The 19,575-nt window shown below is 39.6% G+C and overlaps 2 protein-coding genes across 2 annotated transcripts; both read left to right on the top strand.

Annotated features, from left to right (window-relative positions):
• Positions 1 to 1,429: 1,429 nt before the first annotated feature.
• Positions 1,430 to 6,249, top strand: zranb2 (zinc finger, RAN-binding domain containing 2). Its single transcript, XM_085382481.1, has 10 exons — positions 1,430 to 1,586; positions 2,200 to 2,252; positions 2,372 to 2,480; positions 3,237 to 3,319; positions 3,414 to 3,490; positions 3,618 to 3,770; positions 3,871 to 4,034; positions 4,406 to 4,465; positions 5,027 to 5,176; positions 5,398 to 6,249. Exons 1-10 carry the CDS (start codon positions 1,531 to 1,533, stop codon positions 5,453 to 5,455), a joined length of 963 nt encoding a protein of 320 aa, XP_085238607.1. The 5' UTR covers positions 1,430 to 1,530; the 3' UTR covers positions 5,456 to 6,249.
• A 2,460-nt stretch (positions 6,250 to 8,709) lies between these two features.
• Positions 8,710 to 14,781, top strand: ptger3 (prostaglandin E receptor 3 (subtype EP3)). Its single transcript, XM_085383082.1, has 2 exons — positions 8,710 to 9,636; positions 10,255 to 14,781. Exons 1-2 carry the CDS (start codon positions 8,839 to 8,841, stop codon positions 10,549 to 10,551), a joined length of 1,095 nt encoding a protein of 364 aa, XP_085239208.1. The 5' UTR covers positions 8,710 to 8,838; the 3' UTR covers positions 10,552 to 14,781.
• Positions 14,782 to 19,575: the final 4,794 nt, after the last annotated feature.

The raw sequence follows: 19,575 nt of genomic DNA, 5'->3' as shown, positions 1-19,575 counted from the left end.
CCCAGTACTTCACAGGATGAGACAGAAAACAAAATAAAACATTTACGAAGAGATAACAGGTGAAACAATAGATCAATACTGCCGGCACACAAAGATAAAAGGAATATGTTTAAAAAATCAATACACATAAAATTTGGGTAAAATTAAAAGTAACTATGAGAAAAATTCAATTAAAAATGATCGCTAGGAGAAGAAGAGAAAACTGCCACGAAGACATAACTGAAAGAGGAGGCACAGAAAAGGCCTGCTTATAAAAATATATTTTAAGAGAGATTTAAAAGATGATGATAATGAGCTCCCCACTCCGATGGCCTCAGGGAGATTGTTCAAAAGAGTGAGTGTTCTCACAGAAAAAGCCCAATCATCCTCAGTTGTCAGTCACGGCTTTGAGATGGCCAGCAGAGCCTTGACTGAGGACCTAGGGTTGTGACCAGGGGCAGACGGTGACGCCCAAAGGCAAATAAAATGTTGAGATCAATTCTAATAATAATAGGCAACCTATGAAGGGAAGCATGAGTTCTGCTGCTGAATTTTGGACCAGCTGCAGTTTGTGTAAACTTTGGCTATACAATATAACAATAGTCTAATAGGCTAACCCAGAGGAGATAAAAGTATGTAGTTAGAATCACCTCTATATCTCTTTTATTTAAAAGTGATCTGAGCTAACGGAGACTCCTAAGCTGCATAAATAAAACACGACTGGACACCTGAACTGACTGCTGGCTGCTTATTTAAGTTCATGTGTGGCACTAGGAGGTCAGGTCATGTTAGGTAAGGTGGTTGTATTGAGTGTAAAAGGAGCATCCGATCCGATAATGGCCAACAGGCTCTATGTGTTTGTGAACTGCTGCTCAGAGTATCAAAACATAAATGACACTCGACTTTATAATGCAAAGTGTTTTTTCATTATATAAATTTCCACTTTCAGAGCACACTCTCCAACAAGGAAACACTCTCTGAACTAAGAACTGGAAAACATTCCTGACTGGAAACAACTACCTCTGCATTGCAATTGCACACACCTGCTGCTATATATTTTTAGTATTTCTTTTAGCACTATTTATATTATTATATTACTATTACTGCTGCTATAGTCTTATGCTGCATTAAAACAAAATACCCCTACCAACCACAACCTGGGACTACCTCAAGTAGACTAGTATACTATTTTCCAGGGAACACTGTTGGAGCACTTTATTTTATTTATTTTTTGTCTATCCTGTTACCTATTTAATATTACCTTATTGTTAGGGCTGTTTTTGTTGTGCATCTGCACTTTATTGTTGTCAATGTCTACGCATGGGACAGTGTGAAACGTAATTTCAATTCCTTTGTATGGCAAGTACATTTGAAGAAATTGACAAATAAAGTTTTCTATTCTATTCTTGGAGGAAGTGGCTTTAAATAAGTACCGGCAGGCGCCTGAAGGTGGCAGTGTAGGGAGGGTGGAGATAGCTTGTGCTGCATGGACACAGTGGTGAACGCAGCGTAGTCTGCCAGCGAGGGTAGGTAGAGCTTAAAGGCGCTAAAATGTCAGGAAAGAGTTTTCGAGTCAGCGACGGGGACTGGATATGTCCGGATAAAAAGTACGTACTCCAACACAGTGAATAAATCACAGTTTTTGGGGCTCTGTGTAGCAATAGACTGGTGCTTAGTGTGCAGCTGTTAACAGCAAGGTTAGCAAGTGTAGGCCTTTTAGCATGTGACTCATGCTAACGTTCAGCAGCTCAATAAAATGGAGCACTTTCACTCACAGTTTCGGCCTAGAACAGAACAGAATGAACACGGTTTCAAGCTTACATGCTGGAGAATATCAATGCAAGGGGGATATTGCGTGCTAGTCTCTCCTGGGCGCAGAAATGCTATTTAGCACGCTAGCCGTGGTTAGCTAACGTGGGTTGGGTTGAGTGTTTGCACTCGCTGCTGTTATGGGTGGTGTTTATGATGTTGTAGAGGCCAAGTGGTCATGAGTGAAGAGTTTTTATCCGGAGTCAGCAGTATCGTGTTTCCAGTGAACTCCGTTAAATGCGTACGGACACAGTTGCTGCATTTGTCGCGGCCCAGGCTTGTGTCTGAGGAAGGAGCACAGGCTAATGGAAAGATGAATAAACTGCACCAGCCTGCAGCATACTCACACATGTCAAAGCGAGTGAGGAACGAGCTCAAGCCTTACCTGCATGTAACATTTTGCTTTTGCAGATGTGGAAATGTGAACTTTGCCAGAAGGACAAGTTGCAACAGATGTGGTAGAGGTGAGTCCCCCTTCTGTCTCTTATTGCTGTTATGTAAAGCTTAAGAATGCAAATAATCTTTATCCTTTGCATAATCATTTAAAATAGGTTGGTTTAATTTACTTTATTTTTTAATGCAGAAAAAACTACAGAAGCGAAGATGATGAAGGCGGGAGGGACGGAGATTGGAAAAACGCTCGCTGAAAAGAGTCGAGGCCTCTTCAGTGCGAATGACTGGCAATGCAAAACGTATGATATCATCACAAAAAACGTCTTGGCACCATATCAGATAGGTGTCTTTGGTATTCGTGTTTTTCACTTGTACATTATAAAGTGCAAGAAATAAAGATTTCATAATTCGTGAGTGAGGCAGGGTCCAAATTACCAATCACTATTATTGCTGAAAATGTGCAAAAAGTTCTGATAAATACCAGGAAAATATTTTTTCTCATTTATATTCGTAACTTGTACCTCCAGCATCGGATAAAAGTTTGGTACTTTTTTTAAAAAATGTTAGAAAAGACTCCGTCTTCTTTGGCACTTTTGCATATATACAAAAATCCCATGTACACTTTCCATAAATCTAAATTATTTAAGAAGAACTTACAATGAGTCCCATGTGGGATATAATAAAAGAGGAGTTTTTGTACAGGAGTCTGTGGTGTAACACATTTGCAAGAAATTTGACACTTGCAATTCGAATATGCAAAGTACCACTCAACATTTTATGGTTTGCATTGTTGCAGACAAATGAGAGCAACCACAGTTTGTAACACTGCAAGCTCCAGTTTACTTGATTGACAAGCTACGGGCAATATGACACAGAAATATGAGATTTTCCACATGTCACACACGAGTTAGAAGTTAACTTGCCTACCTTTGCTGTAAACTAGATGCTGTTTGTGGACACCTTCATCTGGGATATTGTTGTAACAAATAGTGTTGCTGATTTTGGGATATAATAGTACTCTAACCAGCATTTCCCTCCACCTTGTGTGTGTAAAGATGTGGAAATGTGAATTGGGCGAGACGGTCGGAGTGCAACATGTGCAACACCCCCAAATATGCCAAGCTTGAAGAAAGAACAGGTAACTCAATATATTCTGTAAATATTTTTTTTGTTTGTTACTTTGATCATCAGTTATTGATGGTTTTTTTTTTTTTCTTATGTAATGCTTTCAGGTTACGGTGGAGGGTTCAATGAAAGAGAAAATGTGGAATATATCGAACGGGAGGAATCTGACGGTGAATATGATGAGGTAAGTGTCATCTGGTACCCGAAGATTGCTGCTCTGATGTTTGACAAGTGAAAGATTTTGGCTTCAGAGGAAGTCGACATTGGCAGTGTTCAGATTTATAGAGATGTGCTGTTTCTTATTCCACCAGTTTGGTAGGAAAAAGAAAAAATACCGTGGCAAGACCAACAGCACGTCTTCCTCAAAAGAAAGTGAAAAGAAGGAAGTCCCAAAAGAAGAAGAGGAGGAGGAAGATGATGAAGAGGAGGAGGAAGATGGTGACCTGTCCAAATACAAATTGGATGTAAGATTGATGATTGTAAATTAAAAAAAATGCTGGATATTATAAAATGATTTTATTAAAAACAAAAAAGCACAACAACAAAAAAGCACTTCCTTTGCAGGATGATGAGGAGGAAGATGATGATGAAGATGGTGACCTGTCAAAGTACGACCTGATTGCCAGTGACGACGATGATGATAAGCCAGCTAAGAAAAAGGGCAGCCGCTCCGGTTCATCCCGCTCCTCCTCGCGCTCCTCCAGCTCCAGTTCACGGTCTAGGTCCAGGTAAAGGGTACAGGTCAAGGGTAACTCCGGGCAAAATGTCAGTATCGGCTCAATCTTCTTCTGCTTTACTGATCAACATCAATTAAATGTCCTGTTGTGCTCATTTGTTGTCCTCCCTCTTCTAAACCCTTACCTTGTATTCATTCATATGGGATCCGTGTGTCTAGGATATTGTTGTTTTTCCTGTTTTCATTACTTTAATTCCAGCCACCCTGTAGGTATATTGAATACTCGCCGATGCTTTGAGGCAGTTTTAGGTATTTCCTAAGAGTAGCTTGCTGTTAATTGTGCCTGTTTCCACATAACCACCGTGCATAGCTCTGTCCTTCTGTAGAAAATATTGGAAAGGTTTTGTGTTTTTTGTCTTTCAGATCCCGCTCTAGAAGCTCATCCAGTTCCAGATCTGGATCTCGCTCGAGGTCCCGCTCCAGGTGAATGAGGTGACATGCACTCTCTCCCGTTAGGGAGTGTATGTGTGGGGCAGAAAGGTCCACAGCAGTCCTTTTACTTAGCTCTTACTTGGCAGAGATTTTTTTTTTTCCCAAATTATCTGCTGAGAGAGGAAAAAATTGAAAGTCAGGGTGGAAGTTTAATGTAGTAAATCGTTTTCACTCACTTTATGTGGGCTTACATTTCAATTAGGCCTGAGAGTGCAATTAGTATTGAGTTTAAAGCTTACTTTAGCTTGTACGTGTAAATAGAGATCTCGGGTCTTTATCAAGCATCTCTCGAGAGTTACTCCTGCTTTACCCACTCAGTTATTGGGACTATATTAAAAAGAAGCACATTTTTCTTTATTTACATTTAAAGTAATTCCAAGTACACTCAACCAATGAGACATAGCATCTTGAGTGAAATGTTCTCAGTACCAGTGATCCGTAGCAAAGTGCTCCTAACCCCCTCCTTATCAGAGAAGCTTGATAGAGATACCCACATTGGTGAGACCCTGTTGTACCTTACTGACCTCACTGCTTGGTTTATTCCTCATAAAGATCCAGCTCCAGGTCTGGAAAGGGCTCCTCTCCCCGGAAGAGGTCCCGCTCCCCCTCCTCCTCACCTGAGAGGAGACAGAAGCGCAGTCGCTCCAGGTCATCATCTGGAGGGAGAAAACGGAGGCGTTCTAGATCGCGTTCGTCCGAAAGGTTTGGGTTTCTGTGGAATACCACAATGGCACTGATTGTTGTTAGCCATGTGTCGCCTGGCTTATGGGAATTCAGTTTTACAGAAATACGTTCACACTTTTGCCATGTTTATAACGCTTTTTATTTATTCTGACCTTGTACTTGGTTATGCATAAACTGAGTGTTAATGGTAAAGCGTGCTAACCTGTTTGTTCTTCCCATGGTGTTTTGTTTGATTTCAGGCGGCGTGGCAACTCTTCGGGATCGTCCCATTCTGGCTCCAGTTCAAAAAAGAAATAACTTTATTACTGTCTTTAATACAAGAAAAGGAATCCTAGTGGAAGTGCATGTTGTGTTGCCAAAAAACAAAGACAGAAAAACCCAACCCTCCTTTCAGTATACTTTCATTAAAAGTCTTAAACCCCTCCCAGCGAAAGAGAGGCAGCAGCTCCCTTTTTAAAACCATATTCATCCCGATATGTGACGAGTGTTTGTATAGGTTTCCAATAAACATAAATGTTTGGTCCTATATGAAAATTAAATATAGTGTCAAGAGGCTGTATTCCATTTTAAACCCACTTAATATCTTCATGGCAGTACACTTAGTTTCTGAAGAAATCGGAGCAAAATCTGTCCTTTTTTAATTTTGGGGCCCTAAGAGACACCAATGGTTTTTCTAACAACTAAATGGTTTGTTTTTTTAAGTAAGGGTGAATTCTTCAGCACCAATTTAGACTACTTGTGATTTAGGTATGAATTTTGGCCTGTTTGTTTGATTTTGATGATAAATGTCCTGTATTTTGTGTTTTCAAGGTAAGTATTTTACTTTTTGATAATGCTTGTTTTAAGTACGTTCTTGGTTTCTCAGTTTAGGTTTAATTTTTTTTTCTTTTATGTAATTGTGGCATATTTGGACTCCATGCTACTGATTATTTCTTTAAATTTGAAACAAATTAATTCACTTTTTTTTTTTTTTTTCCTTTTTGCTCCAGATTAGTGCAGAAAAAGTAACATTTCTGGTAACATGGCAGAACAGTCTTTACTGATTAAAATACCTGAAATGTACTTGTGTAAATAAAATCCTGTCAACATTGCTTCCTGTTAATACTGTGTTTAATATGAAGGTTTTGTTGAGAGGTTGGGGTTGTCAAGTCAAGCTGTCTTAATTCTAAACTTGAGTATTTGAGAAAATGTGTAGAAGTTCGTCAAGAGGGGAAATATACATGTTTTTGAAGTTGGGGTTGTATTTGGTCTGGTTCTGTTTAGTGTCGCCACTTCGCAAAGCTCATCTTAACAGTAAGTGATCTTAACTTTTGTGATCTTCGGCTATGGGCTGAAAGTTTTCATGTTTTCAAATATTAACACCAAATTTCATCCTAATCTACACTACTGTAAATCTAAAAAACAATCTACAATAACTTTTTCTGTACCGTTAATAAGGTCTTTTCACTGAACTGTTCTCAGTGTGGTCAACAGATGGCAGTTTTGACTAAGCTGGTAATCTGTGCGGAAGCAATGACAGTGCTGCTTCATTAAAACTCATTATAGCTCGAAGTTATACCCTTTGGATTAACAATTGCCTTGGAAGTGAAGCTGTTTGCCACTGTCATGGTCTGTGTTGATAAATTCCAGATTTATCCAAGGGTGCAGGAGCGGGAAAATAAACCCACTGGTCTAGTTAACATTTATTGGCTTGACAGATTATATTAAATGCAAAAAACAACCGGAAAGAGGAATTTGGGCCACATAGTCAACTTTCCTCGCACAATTATTAAAGTACATTTAATTTCAAATTTTGCGAGATTCATACTAAAGAACCAAACACGAACTATAACACGATAGTTCAAAGTAAATGGCTGAAGAAATGCAATATAAATAATAGGGTGCTGACTACACAGAAAGCTCAGGTTTTAAAATCTTATGTTCAAAAAGGAAGTGAGAGGGATATGGAGGGTGAGGGTAAAAGTGGTCCCAGTGGTAACTGGAGCACTCTGCAGTGACTCCCAAGCTAGGCAAGTGGCTCCAGCAGATCACAGGAACAACATCTGAGATCTCGGTCCAGAAGAGCGCAGTCCTGGGAACAGCAAAGATACTGCGCAGGATCCTCAAGCTCCCAGGCCTCTGGTAGAGGAGCTTGAAGGATAGACAGCCCACAGAGGTGAGAGAGGAAGCTGGGAGCTCAAGAGTTAAAAAATCCAAATAAAACTGTAAAATTTGAATTGTGACTATGCTGAAATTATATGCAATAGGCTGTTTATGTCACAATAAAATGGCTTTTTAAAATAAATTAACAAGTAAGATAAAATTGCTTAGTCTATTTTGAAATACAGTTTAGCAAAGTGTGAAGTCTCTTAGTATATAGGCACATGATGGTGACAGTGCAGAGTTGATATCAATTGTTTTGATGGGGGAATAGATTATTCTACTGATAGAATATCTACTATCAAATGTGTTGCCATTGTAACAGAGAACTCTTTACAATGTAACAGTTACATTGTAAAGAGTTCTTTGTGGAAGATTTTCACCTCTGGGGTGAAAAAATCCATATGTAAGTTAATAACAATATTTTGACTTACTAATTCCTCGTCACAAGAGTTTTGTATGCAACTGTCTTCATGTACATTATAATCAAACCAGTCCTTTCAGGTTACTTAAAATATCTTTATAGAACGATGTTATCTTTATTGCATTATTGATGCCCTTTTGGCCAGATCACTTGGAGAAAAAAAGACATGTTTAATGCCACAAACACTTTTTTATCCAGATAAATAAAGGGCATATAAAAGTCAACTTGCCAAAAACTGATTGCAGCTTCTTGTGACGTTATTTCTGCCTGAAAATGATTTGATATCATTCATGGGAGATAGGTTTGACAGATTGCAGTCCAACAACTCATTTACAACAGTTCAAATACCGGCAATCATTTGTTGGAAAATGCAGGAAACCACTTTTTGGCAGAGGATCACAACACTGGTATTTAAAATGCTGTAAATAACTTTCTGGCATACAATATGGCAAACATGGCTATCGGACATAGAAGCTCCAATCAGTTTTTGGCAAAGTGACTTGTATTTATCGAGGTAAAAGTTTTCATTGTCATTAAATATATTTTTCAAGAGAGTCTGGCCAACCTGGAAACAGAAAAAGGCAACAAACATAACTTGTGTCTGAAAAGATATTTTAATTGGCTAAAAAGGACCGGATGGATTATAATGTGGGTACATTGTTATAACGTCATAAAGATACTTGCAAGATAGTTAATTTCTTTATCTTTGTTATAACCCCCTGTAAATCATTTCGCCTGAAGCCTGTTTACCAATACAAGCATGTTAGACACAAAAGAAAACCGCACAGAAACATCGATCGCTTTTTGGCAGAACACCGGAGGGTCGATGTCTGGTCCCTACTTACCGGTGCCCTTATTCCAGACACATAAGGACAGTGGTTATTACAGCACAGTGAGAATATGGGCTTCCTCCGGACCCGAAGTAGTCCCGCCTCCAGCGTTTAAAGGACACCTCGCGCTTTACGCATCGCATTCAGTTGGAGCACTTTGGAGTGCAAGATGATGCCAGACCGATACGCACAGGGTAACAGCTGTATATAAGTGTACACTTTTAGAAACAATAACTGGATTCAGCTTTGATTCTCTAGAGGGCTTGCACACCACCAGTGAAGAAGATATGCTGGACGCCAACGTCTCCAAGACACTGCGCCAAATCAATTGCACAAACAATTCCAGTTGTGGATATGCATCAGTTGGATTTCCTATAACTATGATGATCACCGGAATGGTGGGAAACTCGCTAGCTCTTATCCTGGTGTGCATCTCCTACAGAAAGAAGGAAAATAAAAGGAAAAGGTCCTTCTTGCTTTGCATTGGATCTCTGGCGCTGACAGACCTGTTTGGGCAGCTTTTGACAAGTCCAATTGTGATTTCAGTTTACCAATCTGGTAGGAATTTGAGTGACATCGACCAATCTGGCAAGTTATGCGCCTTTTTTGGCGTGTGCATGACAACTTTTGGCCTGTGCGCTCTCTTCATGGCGAGTGCCATGGCGATCGAAAGGGCCTTGGCTATAACTAACCCGCACTGGTACTCGAATCACATGAAGACAAGTGTGACAAAGCAGATTTTAGCTGTTATATGGGGTCTTGTTTTGCTGTTTGCTCTGCTGCCCGTAGCAGGGGTCGGGGAATACACGCAGCAGTGGCCGGGCACCTGGTGCTTCATCAGCATGGTGGATGCCAAAGTCCCAGGAAATGGATTCTTCTCCACCACTTTTGCCATACTCGGGATCTCGGCTCTACTTATAACACTTTTCTGCAATGTGGTGACGATCCGGGGCGTAGTTACCCGGTGTAAAACAAAACCAGGCACTTCTCAGTCTTCAAAGCAGTGGGAACGGCTCACCACGGAGACCGTCATCCAGTTGTTAGGGATTATGTGCGTCCTGCTTATATGCTGGTCTCCTCTGCTGGTATGTTTTTCACGTGCGTCTGCAGGATATATATTTTCTTACAGTGTACTTGCGTAGGCATATTTTATAACAATGTGCTGTCATAGTTTCATATAGTTATGTCCCTTAAAGTAATGTTAAAAATAAACACTGATTGGTTTTAATGTGTTTGTGTCAGTACTTGTCACAAACAGCTTTGAATCTTTATCCATCTTCTCCTCACATAAATGATGTCATGCACGTTTTCTCTGAAAGGCTGCTGCCTTTTGCCATTAAGAGGTAATCCACTTAGGGGTCCTGTTTAGAGATCTGCATAGTGCGCAATGAGATCATGCATTGTCAGTCACATATTTAACAGTCCCAGTGAGATATTAATAGAAGGCACAGCTCTGTGATAGCAGAGACCAATCGTGAAAATTAGTTTTTGCTCATTCCCCGACAGGACTGTTGTTAGAGTGTGTTTCCGTTATATGATTTAGTGAACGTAACATAGGCTTCTGTACACAAAATCAGAAACTATTTTCTAACCAGTGATTGTTTTTTCAGTAAATTAAAGCTTTTGTCACTTAATGGCATGCTTTCTCCTCATTCTCTTAGTGTGAAAAAAAATAAAGTTCTGCCCAAACATCTTCCCCTCAGGTGCTGATGCTGAGGATGCTCTCCACCCAGGTCTTGTCCGATCAGTGTAATTCAAAGGAAGCATCAAACCACACCTCCAATCAGGATTTCCATCTAGATTGTAACTTCTTTCTGACGGCGATACGCTTGGCCTCCCTCAACCAGATCCTGGACCCGTGGGTCTATCTGCTCCTCAGGGAGATCCTCCTGCGCAAGTTCTGCATCATGGCTAATGCTGTCTCCAACTGCTCTTCAGAGGATCAGAAAGAGACGCAGACAGCTCTTAACAAACAGAACCAAGAAACAAAACCTTCATAATGCCCTCCTCTAAAATGAATCCAGCCTTGCACAGTAATTCCTATCTTGTGACTCTGAAGCCAGGAGAGCTTTCTATCAGGATAATGAAACAGGCAAAAGAGTGGGAATGGATTTCTGCCCATGAAAGGATATTGTGCAGCGGGAGCAAGTGTAGCCTCTGTTGCACTGATAATGAAATGAAAAATATCTTCTGAGCATTCGTTTTGCATAAAACACATTCCATTCAAAGCCACCTAACCAGCATGCGGACGCATGACCGTGTCATCTCATGCAACATCTGCTGTGCAGTTACCAGGAACTCTATTGTCACCCGTTTTCTTTTTTTTTTAAAACAAACTCAATATTTCAGTATTGGGGCATTCAAACTGACTCACACGGAAGTGCTGAATCTCATGCTCACTGCTCTCTGTAACTTGAAGCCATAAGCTAACTAAAAGACAAATGTTTCTTGTGAATGTCTGTGAGTGAAGGTACTGTAACTTGCTTAAATTAGGTTGTGCATATCTTTAGCATCTCTTACATGAAATGTAACCACTTGATTTAAAACTCAAAGGAGCAACTAAAGGAAAATTCCAAACTGGAGGCAGTTGTAAATAACATTATTTATTAGTCTCTATGATATTTGCTGTTTCTGTGCTGAATGCCAATAATGCTACCTGCCTGGCATCTGTTGTATAGACTATACTTTGTAAAGTTTATTGTATAGTTAAGCTGTACATGGTGTTCCTAGGGGAACAGCTGGGACTACGAAAATGTGAAGTTTTAAAGTTTTCTTCTCCTGTATATGAAATGCACACGGAGACAGTTTGTAATTGTCGGCAACCATCCTTTTAAAATATGTTGAAGGCAAGTCATATGAAACGAATGCCCACATCTGGAGGCATTTCACTGGATTAAAGGGTTTTAATGATCTGCGAGAACACAAGGTGTAACGACGAATGTGCCTAATTTCACCAGCCAAACCTGTTTGGACAAAAAAGAAAAGATTAGTATAGATTTTAACCAGTTACATCAATGAAAGTATAGACTGGTGATCATAATCAAGAACAGTGGTGCAATGAACACAGTCAATGTCAAAATGTCCAAAGCACCACAAAGTCTAACAAGCTCATAAACAGTTTATTTGAAGCTGCTTGTACAACAGGCTGCCATCAGTCGATAATGATGTGAGTCGTCACATTAATGCACCTTTGCTGCTACTTGTGAAATTTTGCGTTAGGCACATGATTTCGACATGTTTTTAGTCTTGTGATATATGCCTTTCATTCACTGGTGGTTTTCTGGGATATTGTGGACAGCCCCATTTGTATTCCACTATTGTTTCTTAGTACCCGCTATATTTTGTCATTACAGCCTCAATCCTGCCCCTAAATAGGTATGAATTATTAATTCCTTTTAATGTGTATAGTGCAGTTTTCCCCTAAGGTCTCAGATAAAGTCAGTGTCATTTCTAACGAGGTGGTTTGCTTCTAGTGCCACCAGAATAAATGTTGATGCTGCTGTTAGAAAACCACGGGCATGGCGCTGCAATTATCTTACGCCACCATATTTATGTTATTTTCTGTACTTGTTTTTGTACATATTGTTAATGTTTGACAGCCTCGGGGGCTGACTCATTTGCTGTCATGGTAACCTTCAGGTTACGGGGCAAATTCTTGTCACAACTCTGCCTTCTCAGCATATCAGCCAACAAGATTAGGCTGATGTCCTCTCATCTCTGCCATGTCTGGTTTTGCCTTTGCCTTTCAGCTGTGAGAATGCACACGGGCTCTGTGGTAATGATCCGATCGGAAATTGTTGTCTGCAAAAAGCCATGTGAAAAATGAGCTTTTTCTCTTTGCTCGTATCTGTTCATCTGAGACAGAGTTTATCTTGTGTTGGTTGTGAAGGCTGAGTGCCTTACACTCAAAGGATTAACCTCGTTTGTTGTGTGAAAAAGGTGTTACAGGAAACAAAACCTCTTTCAGGAGAGTGTTACACGGAGAGTTGGTGGCTACATTTGGCTGAATTTCACACTAAGTGTTATTACACAGACACAAGCAGGTTTTATTTTAACGAAGACTTCACAAACTGAGGAAATATTAGTCGCAACAAGTGCCCTCATTATGCCTTAGTTGATATTCATTTGAAACACTCATCGCTGTGGTTTCATTCATGCACTCATACAGTGAATGCAGCTATTTACAAGTTGCTCTGGAATAAACTGACTCATTTAGCTACTACTTAAATCTACATCTTGTAATTGTGCCAGGCTTCTATCCAGGACGCTTCAGGCTCTACATGCAAAATAATCACACAAAGGAAAATAGCGTAGAGCTGACAGGCTGCACATGCTGTCAAGAATTTATCAGGGTATTAAATTCGCAACCCCACAACATAAAACAAAATGGAATAATAATTATTTAAACACAATTTTCTCCCGACCTAATGGGCCCAGTAAAAGTCTAAGCAATATTTACAAGGAGTGCTCTCTGGCTTTCTGGATGGTAGCTGTGTCCTATGAAGTATGAATGTTCATTAGTTTCCAGGATGGTACAAAGTAATATGAGGTCTCCAAGATCTAATATTTGATGCCAACAACAGCAAATGTTTGGATTTATAAAGAGGTGTGCACATTAAGACGAACCCACTACCAATGCTATTAAAACCAGGGATTAAGGACTATTGAATTTAGTTTTAATCATTTACTTAAACTGCATTCATCTGTGTCAGCACCTTTTTGAGCACACGGTGTAACCGCAACTAGCATCAAAGGGAAGCTATGGTTACGCGGTGACTTAAAAAAAGAAAAAGAGAAACCTGCAGAACACAGCGATGCCTGCAACTCCACTTAGCTCCACTTAGTCGATAAAGCTTGGAAGTGATTTACTGATTGCCACTCGAGCTTTATGTCTATGTCTGTGATTTCCAGATAAGAAGAGGCTGTCTCTAAAATCGTTTGCTTGATCGACATTTTGCACTTAAACTTGCTTGGAATTGCAATATTTCCTTGGAAATCAGGATAGTGGATCACTTTTTATCATTGTGGTAATCATTTTCTTTCCCCTCCTTTCTGAAACAAATATAAATCTCCTCGATAATCACGTTTAGTCATCCTGTAAAAGTCAACTGGGTTTTTTATTTTTCCATGTTTGTGACTTGGATAAGACTTTCTTGATTTTCTTGTTTTTGTTTGTATGAAGAAATGGCAGATTTCATGTAAAGATGTAAAGAGCAGGTCACTGCTGACGTAAATTACTTACTGTTAAAAGGGAAGAAACAAGAGGTACGTGAGGAAAATATTCCTCGAGTCTTTTAAACCAAGCACACAGTGGTGTTGTGTGTGTGCACAGTTCAATAGAAAGAGGTCAGGCCCACCAGCCAGGTTTCTCTAAGGAATGTAAATAAATACCCGATGTCCGTTAAAGGTACACGTCCTCATATTTTCCTCCCATGCTGCTGCTTTTGAATGTTATATGAGAACTCTGTGCGCTCTCACTGAAGTTTCACTAAATTCTTACAAACTCTGGGACCCGATTCTCAGACGAGGGCTATCTGCAAACCTTCACACAGCGACGTCGGCAGTGCTCTTGTGACTTTCATCCTGGGGTCAGGTGGGGAATGCTGTGACCTCTACAGCTTTGTGCTTTTGTTGTTTTTTTCTATCAAAGATTAAAGTTATGTAACAATATGTACTTGATTTGTATCAGTTCAGCTTTTAATGCACTTTCAAATCATTCTGTTTCACTGCTTCTGGCTGAATATAATTGTGTTATTAACATTATTTTTTTGGCTGTCTAATAAGCATATTTTGATTTTAAATAATAAGTCATTCATTGTCACACCAATTAAAGCAGCCTGTGAAATGTGAAGTGGTAATAAACTGCAATTAGTCTGAGCCAAACACAACTTTTTTTTTAAACTGAGGAACTGGGCATTCTGGTACCCACTGGAAAAAATTTTTCATGTGCTGCCAATTTGAGTCTGACAGCGGATCTTTGCTGCGTTTACTTTCACCCTTTATCACACATGAACTGTGCTTTGAATTTTAGAATTTCACCCCTTGTGTATGAAATCAATCAAGAAACAATGAAACTGTTAACATTCTTTACATGAAAAAAACAAAAGACATGAACTATTTTAAATGTCACACGTGGACTCGTAACTATTTTACATTTACATATATTTTACTCGGCTTGCTGAGATTTTGTTGGAGTTATGAGAACGATGATTTGAGAGTAAGATGATTGTTGCTTGACGGTGAATGTTTTGGACATTGTAAATCTTTTCAACGCTGTTAACAACTCTAAAGCATGTGTATGCTTCTTGCGCTTCTCGAACTTGTGCAATGTGTTTCCAATGGACCAATAAAAAGAACAATGCTGCACTAAACAATGTACTGATCAATCATTGCATAAAAGGGTTTTAATTCACATGTTTGCATCGTTTGAGGTACATGAAAAGTGTTTACCCTCCTTCCTGACTTCTTAGTGTTTTGCATATTTTTCCCTTACAAATTTCAGTTCGTCAGACAAACAAAAATAACCCAAGTAAATACAAAATGCAATTTTTAAGTGATAATTTCATTTAATAAGGGGGTTTGGATGGATGGATGGATGGATTATAGCTCTAGCTTCAGTAACTTAGACTGCTTGTAATGAGGTTATGAGAGGACACTGTCTAGGCTACAATTAGTAAAACACATCACAAGTCTGATCTGTAGCACTTGGGTTGTTTCAAGGTGTAAAAATAACCCAAAGGCCAAGTTGTCAAGAGGTGCACAGAAAAAGAGCCTGGAGTTTCCGTTCGATATGCCTGCCATAAATATAAGCTACGAGACCTTTTCATCACCTCACATTGACATTAGTGGCGTCTGGGACTATTTTAGAGGTTGAAATTCAATCAGTCATGAATTAAATAAATCAATCTGATATGCATGGTGTATACTTCTTTTATTGCTGAGTAAGAAGACTTACTGCATTTAATGAATTCTTGTGGTCTTAGCAGCCCATTATTCATCTCTGTTACGCTCAATACAGAGAGTATAATAGGATTTTTATGAGGGAGACACATAAAAGATAACACTTGTGCCACACTGGTGTGTGATATGAATTTTATACACACACTGCTCAAAAAACCCAAAGGAAAACATTTTAGTCAGAGTATAGCATGAAGTCAGTCAGGCTTGTGGAATATTGATCTGCTCGGTTAAGTATTAGAGGAGAGTTGTTAATCAGTGCTTTGGTGTTATAATAACAGGTGTACTAGAGAGGGCAACAATGAGACAACCACCGAAACAGGAAGGGTGTTACAGGTGGACTTTTTTTCCCACCTCATCTTTTCTGACGATTCTTTCACCAGTTTTGAACTGGTCAGTGTCATTACTGGTAGCAACTCTTCTAGGATGGTGCATCAATATGTGACATTGTCAGACGGTTTGCAGTGTCTCCCACACAGTCTCAAGATCGTGAAGGAGATTCCAGGAGACAGGTAGTTATTACAGGAGAGCTAGACAGGCTCTCAGAAGGTCCTTAAGGTGTGAAACAGCTGTGTACTGCCTTTTGTTCCTGGAGATATTTAACTGAGAGCCATGCTAGACTCAGGGAGACTCTGCTGACCGTCTGTCCCGCGGTCATGCAGGGACTTCATCAAGCTTGGTTGTCTGTTCTTTGTGTGTTTGATCAAAGAATGTTAGCTACCGCTCACCGCTCGTCTGCAGGCTTTATTTAAATGGAAAACTTCCACAACAGGCAAAAAAAAGCTTTTTGCTAAAAAAAAGATTCAGAGCAGAAGTTTTTTGCACTGCATTTTAAAATGAAAACATATTGCATTTATTTACAATTAAAGACACAGAGCAGAAAGTGTGTTACTGTTTTACATCCACAGACACACAAGAAAAGAAGCAGGCAACATGAGGTCAAGTTATGGCAATTTTATTTGTGCATTTCAGTTTTTAAAAAACAAACAAACGTCCCAAGAAGAAGGATGGGCTGAAAGAAAGGTGGAGAGAGGGGGAAGGAGGAAGAAACTATTGATGCTGCTGGGTCAGTTCTTTCTCAGCAGTCTGCTCCAGAATCCCCTCCTGTCCTCGGCTTGCTTTTCTTTTTCTTTTGCCTTCAGTTCGTTTAAGGTTTTGTTGAGCTGCTCCTCGGCATCTTTAAATTTTTCTTTCAGCTGCTGTTTGGCCAGTTTCCCTTTGTGTTTGAGGAGCTCTTTAGCTTCCTTTTTGTGCTTTCGCATTTCTTTCAGTGCGTCTTTGCAGTCTTTCTTGGTCACCGTCATTTCTTTCTTGAATACCTTCACCTCAATTTTCTCTTCTGCAAGTTCTTCTTGCACTTTCATCAGTTCCTTCTTCATGTTTTCAGTGTGACTCTTTGTATCTTCCATTTCTTTCTTTGCTTCCTCTATTTTCATTTTCTCTTCCTCCAACACTTTTTGAGCTTCCAACAATTCTTTCTTCAAATTTTCAATCTCATTTTCTGCCTCATCTTTACGTCTTTTCTCCTCTTCAAGTTGTTGCTTTACATGCAGTAATTCCTTTCTTAGTGTTTCAGCTTCAGCCGTTACATTTGCAGCTTCTTGAGTTGCCAACTGCATTTTCCTTTTTCCCTCTCCAAAAGCTTCCTGCACCTCCTGTAATTCCTGAATCACATTTCCTGCCTCCTTCTTTGCAGTTTGATATTTATTTTTGGCTTCTTGTGCTGTGCTTTTCTCTTCCTCCAATGCTTTTTGAGCTTCCAACAGTTCTTTCTTCATCTTTTCATTCTCCTTTTCTGCCTGTTGTTTTCCCATTTTCTCTCCTTTAAGTTTGAGACCCACATGCAGTAATTCCTGCAATACTACATCAGTTTCAAACTTTGAATCTTTAGCTTCTCCTCTTGATTTTTCTGCCTCTTCTTTTAATTTGATATTTTCAGCCTGTATCATTTGAAGTTCTTCTTGCAGGTTAATCAGCTGTACTGAATTGTGAGGTGAAGCACTCGCCGATCCTCTTCTCGTTCTCCCCTGATTCATTTTGGCCTTTTAAACAAAGGAGCCAACGTTTTGTAGAGGAGTGAAGTGAAGTTTTCGATGTTTCTTCGTCAACTGTCGTTTGTCCTGCACAGAGATGCTGCTGTAGATGTGTCTCTAGCTGTGTCTGGATACAATGAAACATGCTGGAACTAAGTGCTTGTGTTGCACAGTTCTACTAAACATTCCATTTCATGCATGCTCCGCCCACATGGTCAGGAATGTCAGGTGCTGCATCACCAAATGCTGCTCCCGTTGCCTAGCAATAACAGCTGTTTACTTTTGGGGTCTGGTTCATTATTTAATAAAGAAAACATGTCCAAGTATTGGGTGCTGAGGCTCAGCGCATATTCTAGCCTGCTGTGTGGGTGGGCAGCTAGAAATCACTGGTGGGCAACATGAGTGAGGAGAAAACTGGAGCAGCCAAGCAGGGAGCTGCAGGTTGCTGCTTTGAGTCTCTGTTCAGATGCTGGTGTCTCCTCTCTCTGAGATGTCTGCAAACAGTCCCAGATAAAACAATAAGGATAATAAACAAACACGTGACTAAAATAACAATTATGACTCTGATGTGTTTCATGTGTAGCAGGATGGCCTCTATACAGCAGTCGCTGCAAGCATCCACATCGCCACACTCACTTTTCTTTAAGCAGGCGTGCTGGGCTCCTCCTAAGGAAAGTTTGAAACTTCATTTCCTTCATGCTGGTGAACTTTTCACCAAATATTTCCATCAAAGCTTCTCCATCACTGACAGGGATTGTTTGGATCTTCACACTCATCTCCACCAACCCTAAAAAATGAGTCTCACTTTGCTCATATAATGCCAGGAGTGTCTCCATATTCCACAAAAGTCTGTGCAAACATGTAACAGTATCCCATATTCATATGAATATTATTGATATTATAACAAAAGCTGTCACCAACACAATTGTCACAAGTGCTTTTTTTATTAGTTATTGCAAATGCTTGATTGCAGTTCTTGCTAGATGACAAAACCACTTATTAGGTTTAGAAGGAAATGACTTTTTCTACATGAGGTAAAGTTGGAGCTGTTTCCCCAAACTAAATGAAATCATTATTTAAAAAACTACAATCTGTATTTACTCTGAACATCTGTGTTAACATTTGAAATTGGAAACATGTAAGTGTAACAAACATGTTAAAACATAAGAAATCAGGAAGGGGCATGTATAGGAATTTCTTTTACTTATGTATTAATCACATTATTTTATTGTATGATGCCTTGGTGCCACTGGATTTTAACATGTCTCACACTCATACAGTAAGACAAATGGTGGGGGTCTAGTAAGGAAGTTGAGGGAAGCAGAAAACTCCACAGGAAGAGTCTTTTGTCTCTTTGAGGACTCTGGGAGGCAGCAAGGGAGTGTGAACCTTAAGTGCAGCTGATGAAGACGTGAGAAACTTTATTCCATTAAAAGTTAATCAAATTAAACAAATAAATATAATTATGTATTTTTTAACAGCACGAACCAACATAGAGACTCACAGGCACTATTTGAATTAGAAATTAATTGCTTAAGTGATTCTTGACATCAATCTTGACTGATACCAAACTGAAACTCAGGTGAAGATAAGAGAGGGGAGCTTTTATTATTAAACACAGCTGCTCTTGATATCAGATTAAAACGTGTTTAACTCTCCTCCATTATCTTTCACCTCATTAGGACACTCCTTTCATATTTTTCTGTTTCCTTCTGTTGTAAGTCACTTGAAAAGTCTCTCCTGCAGCCTCTTGACAGCAGCAGAACCTCCACCACCATCTAAAGTAGCTCAAGGATCACTCCTCAGTCGTCCTCCCCCAGGTGTCACTGACTAATCAGCATGCTCTTTCAGCTCCCAGAAACTGCAGCACAGTTTCTCCTCCTGAGGATGATGAATATGCTGCCAGCATCCAGATGCATCCATCCACATGTGTGAGGTTCCCATGATCATATGAAAAAAAAAAGAAGGATTCTGTTGAGGACGAAGAAAAATTACTCATTACCTTACTCAAGTTTATTTAACTTTGTTTAACCA

This window comes from Rhamphochromis longiceps, linkage group LG15, assembly GCF_057381845.1.
Source record: "Rhamphochromis longiceps isolate RC_006_pf linkage group LG15, R_longiceps_female_GT1.1, whole genome shotgun sequence".
Lineage (NCBI taxonomy): Eukaryota > Metazoa > Chordata > Actinopteri > Cichliformes > Cichlidae > Rhamphochromis > Rhamphochromis longiceps.
Note: the sequence above shows the minus strand (reverse complement) of the source record. Positions and strands in the feature narration are given on the sequence as shown.